At 36.2% G+C, this 10566-nt stretch overlaps 2 protein-coding genes across 2 annotated transcripts in view; both read left to right on the top strand.

The window, feature by feature from the left end:
- The first annotated feature begins 303 nt into the window (after nt 1-303).
- LOC105444507 (leucine-rich repeat extensin-like protein 5) lies at nt 304-945 on the top strand. The gene has a single exon (XM_011678840.2). It carries the CDS (start codon nt 304-306, stop codon nt 943-945), a length of 642 nt encoding a protein of 213 aa, XP_011677142.2.
- Nucleotides 946-5762: 4817 nt separating this feature from the next.
- LOC100889823 (fibropellin-1-like) overlaps nt 5763-10566 on the top strand; it is a 55833-nt gene continuing 51029 nt past the window's right edge. Inside the window, exon 1 of the mRNA XM_030999209.1 lies at nt 5763-5791. The gene's annotated coding sequence lies outside the window, so the exon portion shown is untranslated. The remainder of the gene's footprint in view (nt 5792-10566) is intronic.

Below are 10566 nucleotides of genomic sequence, written 5' to 3'. Positions count from 1 at the left end.
TCTGTGCCCCAGGGACTTTCGCCGACAGACTTTTATTTGGGCGAACTATCACAAATTTATCCCGATTTGAACATTGAGATAGGTCGCCATTTTGTAATCATCGGCGAACCCGATCGTACGAACCATTCAACATCTTCAATGTCTAACAATAGTTCTATTGTCAGTATCAACAATGATGAAAGCACTCAAAGTGAGGATCACGACCCTGTACGAAACTGCATGTTATGTAACTTGATGTGTGACGTAACAGAGAGCATTTGTATGAAATGCAGATGTATTAATCAACGACCTGATCAACTTACAATGGATATGAAACAGGTTAAGCACGCCATTGTCGCTATGCTTGACAACCCACAGTCAAACACGTCATCATCTCAACGACCTCCATTTTCAAGCACCCGCCAAACGTCACAACCGTCACCCCCAGGCACATCCAGTCTACCAGTCCATCCTCCAAGGCCACGGAAGGGACCATCATCATCTCAACCCCCTGGGATACCATCTCGATCTTCTTTTCCTCAGGCTGCCCCAGCTCCCGTACCCTCCCAAGCCGCCACAGCTGAACCTTACCAGTACGCCTTCCCTCCGCTACGCCCATCGAGCTACATTAATCCTCCATACCCACCAAAACCTCATCCGAACGCCTACGCACCATCGCATTATCTTTCACCCCCGAGGATGTTCGAGAACCCCCAGCCACCACGCTCCACATTTCAACCATCAATGTTCACGCCAAGACAACGATCAACTACCGCGACGCGTTTTGGTCCCTATGGAAACAGAGCATATGCATCAGTAGTCCGCGAATCATCTACAATGTACGGGACATGTTGCGAATACTGCGGTGAACCCAATCATAGAGCTAACACTTGTCGACATGGAATCCAACTCCAATGTCGCCGATGTAACCAGCTTGGTCACAAAGAGAAGTTTTGCACTTATTAAAAGACTGGCCAAGAAGAGAGTGCCAATGTTGATCACTCGCCTGTGCACCTCGACGAGCCTAATATTAAAACATGTACTCCATATTTTGAACATGACAATAAAAATAATCCAAACAATCTAAAATGTATATCCTTAAATGCAAGAAGCGTTGTGAATAAGATCGACGAAATAAGAACAATTATTGAACATGATAAACCTGATGTTTTTTGTATTACGGAGACTCATTTATGTCCGGAAATTTTATCTTCTGAGATATTTCCCCAAAATTTTAAGGTAGTACGAAAAGATAGGAATAGACATGGTGGAGGAATTCTTATAGCATATCATAATATTTTGTCAGTAATCCATAGAGAAGACCTTGAGACAAACTGCGAAATTATTTGGTGCGAATTATTTTTTAAAGAAACAAAATCTATTTTTCTTGGAGTTTTTTATAGACCTCCAAACAGTAAAATAGAAAGTATTTATGAATTTGAAAAATCTATGTCATTAATAACTCATAATGGTAAATGACAGGAGATTTTAATTTACCAAGTTTGAAATGGGTAAACGGATATAATGTCACATCCGAAAACTCTGAGTTAACAAAATACTTTATGTCGGTTATTGACAACAATTTTCTTTATCAACATGTAAGTCAACCAACAAGAATTACTGATAAGACTTGTAACATACTAGATTTATTATTTACGTCTCATCCATCAGATGTGTCTAAAGTTAATATAATTCCTGGTATAAGTGACCATGAGGCTATAAGTTTCATTATTTGTTGTATGAATAACAGTGAATTAAAAAAGAAACATATATATTTTTATTCTAAAGCTAATTTTGAACAATTCCGAAAAGATTTGAAAGAAGCACCTTTATCTGAGGAAAGCAGAGATGTTAATCTGAAAGAATATTGGCAGTTGATTAAATCTACAATAATAAAGATTTGTGATGCAAATGTTCCGCATGGTAATTTAAGAAAAGGATCAAATGTTCCGTGGGTAGATAAGGATTTAAGGAAATTGATGAGAAAAAGAAATAGAGCGTTTAAGAAAGCTAAAAGAACAACTAAGAGAACCCATTGGGAAAAATACAGACAGTTGAGAAAAGAAGTAAAAAAGAAAGTTAAATTGAATTATGTGAATTATTTACGCAATGATATATGCAATAGTCTTAAACGTAATCCTAAACTTTTTTGGAATTTTATTAAGTCCAGAAAGTGTGCCCGTGGTAGGATAGATTTCTTAAATGTCAGTGGTAGAATTATTACTGAAGATCAACAAAAAGCTGATGTTTTTAATGAACAATTTAATCAAATTTTTAGTAATTGTGAAACCCTTTCCCAGCCCGAATCAAATAGTAATGCTCCTATTATGGAGGATATTCAATGTACCGAAGCTGAAGTCTTAAAGTTGTTAAAGAATGTAGACATTTCAAAAGCGCAAGGCCCCGATGAATTAGCCCCATGTTTGTTGAAAGAAGGTGCAGAACAATTGGCACCTGCTCTTTGTAAACTTTTTAAGCCCGACTCAAATAGTAATGCTCCTATTATGGAGGATATTCAATGTACCGAAGCTGAAGTCTTAAAGTTGTTAAAGAATGTAGACATTTCAAAAGCGCAAGGCCCCGATGAATTAGCCCCATGTTTGTTGAAAGAAGGTGCAGAACAATTGGCACCTGCTCTTTGTAAACTTTTTAATCTGTCTTTGTCATCAGGTGTATTGCCAGCCGATTGGCAAAAAGCTAATATATGTCCATTGTATAAAAAGGGCAACAAACAGGATCCGGGTAATAGGCCATTTTCGTAATGTAACCAAATTTAATGCACAGGTCTTTGTGAAGTGCTTCAATACAAACTATTTCATTCACCTGATAAGAATAATAGTATTTCAATAGACAGAATCCTAACTGCATACATTAGTTGTTGCCAGGTTGGACAAACATTATGGCTTGACCTACCTAGTAACACTTAATATATGCAGTTGCATTCTGACTATTGAAATACTATTATTTCTATCAGGTGAATGAAATAATTTGTATTGAGGCACTTCACAAAGACATATGCATTAAATTTGGTTACATTACGAAAATGGCCTATTATCGCCCTATATCTTTTACGTCCATTACATGCAAGATCTTAGAACGCATAATTTGTAAACGTCTTATTGAACATTTTAATGAAAATAATATACTATGTGACAATCAACATGGTTTTCGGGAAAAAAGAAGTTGTGAAACACAACTTATAGAAGCAATTAATGATTGGAGTTATAATATGGAGTCTGGTTCAAGCGTCCACATTGCTTTCCTTGATTTTGCAAAGGCGTTTGATAGTGTACCTCACGACCTTTTAAGAACAAAACTTGAAATGTATGGTGTAAGATCTCAAAATTTAGAATGGATAATGAATTTTTTACAGAATAGATATCAAAGGGTGGTTATAAATGGCGAATGTTCTTCATGGATCAAAGTTAAATCAGGCGTTCCGCAAGGAACAATTTTAGGCCCGATATTGTTTTTATGTTTCATTAATGATATGCCTAATAATATTTCATCAACTATTCGATTATATGCGGACGATTGTATATTGTACCGTCCAATTTTCAATGTAGATGATTGCAAGATATTACAAAATGATTTAGAAGTTTTAAGTAAATGGTCTGAAACATGGATGCTCGACTTTAATGTATCAAAGTGTAAAACTATGAAAATGTCTAGAAAGCTTCACGATATAACATATAATTATTCTCTCAATGGACAGGAGTTAACAAATGTAAAGTCTGAAAAATACTTAGGTCTTGTAATAAATGATTCTTTAAACTGGAACGACCATTGCACTGACTTATATACAAAATGTAACAGGATCATGGGAATTATAAGACGGAATTTTATTAATTGTCCAAAGTCTATTTTAAAAAGTCTTTTTGAATCACTAATTCGCTCACGTTTAGAATATTGTTGTACAGCATGGGATCCCTATAGAAACACACACAAAGAGAGGATTGAACGTATTCAAAAACGTTACGTAAGGATGATGTGTAAGGATTGGTCTACGAGTTATAACGTGTTATTACAAAATGTCAAAATGAATTTATTAGAAAATAGACGAAAGTACCATAGACTTGTTTTTTACTATAAGATTGTAAATAACTTGATTAATGTAGGAGAAGTAAATAGGTGCACACGAGCGAACAGAATAGGAAGAAATGATAATACTTTTAAGATGCACGTTCCATATGCCAGAACAGACTATTATATGAAATCCTTTTATCCCCAAACAATTAATAAATGGAATCAACTCCCACAAACAGTAGTAAACAGTCAATCGCTAAATACCTTTAAATAGGCTCTGTTAAAACATCTCAATCTAGATTTTTGAAAAAGAAGTGTCTTGCAATTTCTAACTTGTATTTCTGTTGTTGTATTTATATTGAACTATAACCTATGTCATACTTCGATATTTTATGTATCAGTATTTGCTGTGTAATTATGTATGCCATTTTACTGTCCATATCTGGGATGCAAACCTGTATGGGTTTTTCTAAACCTTGTTTTGTAACCCAAGACATGTATATATTTTTATATTGTCTGAATAAAATCAAATCAAATCAAATCAAATCAAAATCTTTCCCCTGCATAGACAACTGACAACTTAGGCCTCTGCCGCTGCAACACGACAGGGGCCCTCTGGGTCATTCTGGGGTGTTTTGGAGTCCTGGACCTTAACCGAAAAGATAGAAATCGTTTCCAAGACAAACCTTTATTCTATAAAATTGTCCTTAGGAGAGAGTGTGTATGTATGTGTGACAAAGCATTGCTTCCCAACAATATAAACCAATAGGGTCAGTGAAAATTTTAAGGGATGGATTAACTTTTTTAAATGCAAATTTCAAGACGGCTATCATAAAGGTTCTGAATTAATAAAACTCCAGAGCGTCTGTATACTCGTCATTCATGCATTTCCACGTGAACGGTGAATGTAAAGATTCGTTAATTTAAGGATGAGTTCTCTTCTCTCTGCAGTTGATTGTTCTGCTCCCAACACATGTATGAACGGAGGTACCTGTAATGGTGAGGGCAATGCATGTCAATGTAATGCAGGATATACTGGAGAGTTGTGTGGTACAGGTATGAACATATATTGTAACATCAGGATTTAACGCCGACAAATATTTTGGTTTCAAAGGAAATTATTAGACACGTAATGATAACGATGATTTAAGCCATGATATACGGTAATATCGTGCACTTAACCCCTTTATATGTGTCAAAATCAACATTTTAACTTTCAAACACTAACCCACCCCCCCCCCCCCTCCCTCCCGAAAATGGAGTGGGCTAAAGTTTGGGGAAAGCCTACCTAAAAAACCTACCTGTCATTATTTAAAATGTCAGTTTTTACTTAATTTTCCTGTTATTTTCTTTTTCTTCGAGGGCCTCTTCAAGGATTGTCAGTGACAACGAAACTTGTTTTTTTTAATAGATTTTTACTTCTTCTTAGTCCATGAATTTGGAAATTAATCGGACGAATTCAAGATAGATTTAGTTTGTTTACTTTATTTTATTTTTTGATTAATAGTTTTACAAATTAAGTAGATTTTTTCTCATTTGTCGTTAATATGCATTTAAAAGCAATTGTTGTTTGATTTTCCTGTTAATCGCTAAACATGGACAAATATGACAACATGGAAATTATTTTCTTGTCACTTTCATTCCAATGAATATCATTACAACTCAATTTGCATAGATATCGACGAATGTGCTTCCGGTCCGTGTATGGCTAATGAAGATTGTACTGATGGAGTGAACATGTATACTTGTGCGTGTTCTGCTGGTTATGCTGGGTCTCCGTGTGCAGGTAAGCTATCAAGTCAAGGCAGATTAAATGCAAACACCTATGACATAAAGCAAATGCTCCTTTCTCATCAAGACATTATAGATACCTAGTCTTTCATGCTTCGTATCAGAGTCAAATTCAACTCACGGCTTGCATCTCCACTTGATCAACAGTGAAAAGTTTCAGAGTTAATTTATTTTAATGGCCTTTTTTTAGTTGATTCCCAGCGATGGCCTGACGTAAAAAGTTAAAGAATCATTTTATCTTCCCAAATTACAAAAATGTGAATCAAGCTACAGTGTCGAACATAAATGACAAGGTTGACAAATTGTTAGGCTACCCCGGGTCCTATCGCTAAAAATAGTCCAATCCGTCACAAAATTATTTTTCACTCTTTCTTTTATAACACAAGATAGAGCTATTCAATGAAATCAGCACTATTATTCAAGCCCCTTGATTTTCATGAGACAAGTTGCTGAAAATGTACTCCAAACTACAATTAATTAGCAATCTACATCCATAACCTTATGAACAATTTTAAAAATGAACACTTATTTTTAGTTTATTGCAACAAACGTGCAAAACAAAGCTTTCATTCTTATCATACAATACTTTTAAACCTGATGGTACTTGCTAATTTGTTTAGAATATACCCTTTCAGTGAAACAAATGTTCAAGTAGTTGACTGTTTAGAAAGGATGGAAACCTCAACCCACCGCAATTTGTTGAAATATATTCAAGGAATGTATAAAGCTATGGTGGATCGGGGAAGGGTGAATCGACCGCGGTCCTCCCCCTTCTTTAGCGGGGGCCTGAAAAAGGGAGGAAAGGGTAAAAAGAAAAGATAAGACAAAGAAAAAAAGAAAAGAGGGAGAAAGATATTGGGAGGAAGCGAAACGGAAAAAAAAGAAGAACATAAAACTTAACTCTAAACATACAGATTACATTGCAGATGAGTTGCAATAGGTTCAACGTGTGCCTAAGAAGACTTCAGATAAAAGTAGAACAGTAATACAAAAAATTAAATGCAGTTCTATGAAAGAGAAAGAGAGACGGTTTGTAATGAAATGAATGGGGGACTGTTTGAATTTCAAGAAGAAAATAACAATTGCTGGGGCTGGGGCTCCAGAAATGTTCGTTTGTTACATGGACTTAGATTTGATTTCTCTCACAAACAACTTAATTTCATTTTACTATGTAGAGTGAAGAACATTTTGATACAGTTATCAGCTGTTTATTAGGTGAGATTTCTGCCAGGAGAAAGTATTCATAACCCTCGTCATGCCTAGGAATAGCCAATCTAAGCCACGCGACTCGGCCTCCGGTAAGTCTGCATCTGTGTCCGTGCATGTACCAGCGCAAGCTGAGCTGTGCGATGGTTTGCCGCAGCCGGTGCCTTGCAACTCAGATGCCCGTGCCACGGGCTCTGATTTTGAGCAGTTCGTGCGTCGGGGCATAACTAACATTCAATCTAAGCTAGATGGTTTTGAGTCTGCCCTGGAATTTCAAGCCACCCGCACAACTGATCTTGAGCAACGTGTTCAGCCTCTTGAGCAGAAGGTCGATTCTATGGAGAAGAAACTTGAAAATCTCCACATCCAAATCCATAAAGCCGAGGAGGCAGAAAATAAACTTGAAAGATTCTCAAGGAGAAATAACTTAAGGATCGTCGGCCTGGCGGAGGATATTGGAGAAAAGCCTGATGGGAAAGTTGCCACTTTGCTGTTAAAGTACTTTGGGATGCAAAATCCACAAATTGAGCGAGCACACAGAGACGGGAAAGCAATTGATGGGAGGCCGAGACATATGTTATTCAAATTACTGTCTTTTCAGGACAAGCGGCACATCATGTCTCTCAAGCGCCAGAAGCTAAAGGATGCTCCCTTCTACATCGTGGATGACTTCACTAAACAGGACAGGGATGAGAAGAATAAGTGGAAGAAGGAAGTGGCAGAGGCATATCGCGCTGGGACATTCCTTCACTTTTCTGCAGGGAAGTGGCGTTCTCGAGGGGGTGCCCCTGCTGTTTTCTATCAAGCTGCCACTGATCTTGCCCATGCATCTTAATATCACGACCGTCAATTCATGAGCTCGATGTTTCATTAGGCTTGACTGTGTTTATCTGTGATCTCAACTCTATTGTTTTGTTTCTTTGCATCTAATTCATAGCATTCCTTTGAATTTTCCAGGTACTTCTTTAACCTCTTTTTCTACTTGGTTGGATATTTAACCAGTGAGTAAAACGACCAATCTGATCTCTTCACATGTGAATGATGTGAGTCATAATGAATGTATGTTAAACAGTCTGTAGACCTCTATATGTATTATGTACGCTAGAGAAAATCATTATTTTTCTTAGGTTGATTCTGGGCCCCAGAAGCAACCCACGTTTTTTTTTTTTTTGCTGTTACTTGTTAGTTTTTTTCCTCTGTAAATGAGTCTTTTTTCCTTACTCATTTTGAGCCGGAAAGTTTGTAAATATGTTAACACATCACATTTGTGTACAGTTGATGCTTGCCCATGCGGAAAGGATGGCTTTTAACATCTCTGTCAATTATGTGTATGTCTTTTTTTCCCCTTTTGTGCTATTGCTAAATCCAGTTACTTTCTTTATAACCACAGATCTATGTGCAGATTTTAGTCAAGGTTATGATGCCTCAGGTTAATGCTACTCAATTGAGCCACACTCAGTCTGATGATAATATTGTTGCAGAGTTGAATATGAATGCAACACATTTTGAATATATGTTGAATGACGAGGTTGAAGCTACAGTGCACGACTCAAAATATTTTACTGAAAAACAATTTTCTGAACATTTAGAAAACTGTCCTGTCAATGAAACGTCCTTTTTGCACTTTAATGTGCGTAGCATGAATGCAAATTTTGACAGGCTTTCCTTGTTTTTGGACACTTTTCAGGATAAGTACCCAATAATTGGAATCACTGAAACTTGGTTTTCTAGTCATCCAACTGCCATGTACGATCTTCCTAGGTATCAACTAATCACTAATGATCGACAAAGCAGATCCGGTGGTGGTGTAGCAATGTATATTCCCATTTCATTTGAGTGTCATACAAAAACAGAATTGTACATTATGAATGATTCACTAGAATCTCTATTTGTTGAGATTATAATTCCTGGAGAAAAAAACTTGTTAGTGGGAGTAGTCTATAGGCCACCAAATGGTGATGTGAATGAATTTATTGAAGAATTGTCTAACACTCTTTCAAGCCCATTATCCAGAAATAAAAAAATAATTATTATGGGTGATTTTAATATAAATTTATCAAGTTATGATCACGATAACTCTGTTAATAATTTTGATGATACTTTAAGTACATTTTCTTTGATTCCTCTGATTAATAAGCCAGCTAGAGTAGCAGATAACTCACAAACCCTAATTGACAATATTTTCACCAATTTGCACCCTATTCCCACTGCTGGTATAATAGTGGCCGATATATCGGATCATTTCCCTATATTTGCTAGAACATCTTTAGCATTAAGGAGTTCTTGTACTGAATCCTGTGATAAGTTAACACGGAAATTCACTCAGGGAAATATAAGAAAATTTAAGAGAGAATTGGAAACTGTTGAATGGAACAAAGTTTTATGTGAAACAGAAGTTGATAAGTCTTTTGATAAATTCATGGATATAATGGTGTTATCTTATGACAGATGCTTTCCCTTGGTGCAAAGAAGTAAGCAAGAATATAAAAGAGTACCTCGTATGCCATGGGTCACTAAGTCTTTACTCAGGTCAATAAATAAAAAGAATCGTTTGTTTTGTAGATACAAAGCAAAGCAGACTGGTGTAGCCAAGCTTAAGTATACTAACTATAGAAATATATTGACTTCTGCTCTGCGCCAAGCAAAGAAAGACTATTATCAATTTCAATTCCAGTCTACGTGTAATAATGTTAAAGGTACATGGAAAGTTATTCGAAATGTCTTGAAAACCAATCCTAAACTACAGAGTATTACAAAACTCACCTGGAAGGATGGTCTTATTGAAGACAAGAAACTTATGTGTGAAGCATTTAATGAATATTTTTCTAACATTGGTGCTACTCTGTCTAGCTCCATACCTGATATACAGGAAACCTATGGAAATTATTTAATCAGTCCAAATGAAAAGTCTTTATTTTTTGTTCCTGTAGTGAATTCTGAGGTTATAGATGTTGTAAGTGGCTTGAAAAGGAAGAAGAGCCCTGGATACGATGGTATAACTAATGATTTGATAAAAGAAGTAATTTCATTTGTAGTCGTACCTCTCACTCCCATTTATAACTTGTCTTTAATGCATGGAATTGTTCCTAAAAAAATGAAAATAGCTAAAGTTGTGCATATATATAAAAAAGGGAACCCTGTAGAAACTGGTAATTATATACCAATTTCTCTACTTACTGTCTTCTCCAAGATTTTGGAAAAGCTTGTATATATTAGATTGATAAAGTTTTTGAAGTCGTGTCAAGTTTTCTCAAATTCTCAGTTTGGTTTTCGCGAGAAACACACAACTTCTCATGCTGTTTTATGTCTTTTAGACAAAATATCTTCGGCACTTGATAAACACCTCCATACGGTTGGTATATTTTTGGATTATTCCAAAGCTTTTGATACGGTGAACCATAATATTTTGTTGCACAAGCTCTCTTATTATGGGGTAAGAGGACCTGCACTCGAATGGTTTAGAAGTTATCTTAGTAACAGACAGCAATTTGTGCAGCTCGGCGAAATTTGTTCAGATATGTTACCCGTCACGTGTGGAGTACCTCAAGGTTCCCTTTTGGGTCC

The sequence above is a fragment of the Strongylocentrotus purpuratus genome, unplaced genomic scaffold (genome assembly GCF_000002235.5).
Source record: "Strongylocentrotus purpuratus isolate Spur 01 unplaced genomic scaffold, Spur_5.0 spur5_scaffold_5, whole genome shotgun sequence".
Lineage (NCBI taxonomy): Eukaryota > Metazoa > Echinodermata > Echinoidea > Camarodonta > Strongylocentrotidae > Strongylocentrotus > Strongylocentrotus purpuratus.
Note: the sequence above shows the minus strand (reverse complement) of the source record. Positions and strands in the feature narration are given on the sequence as shown.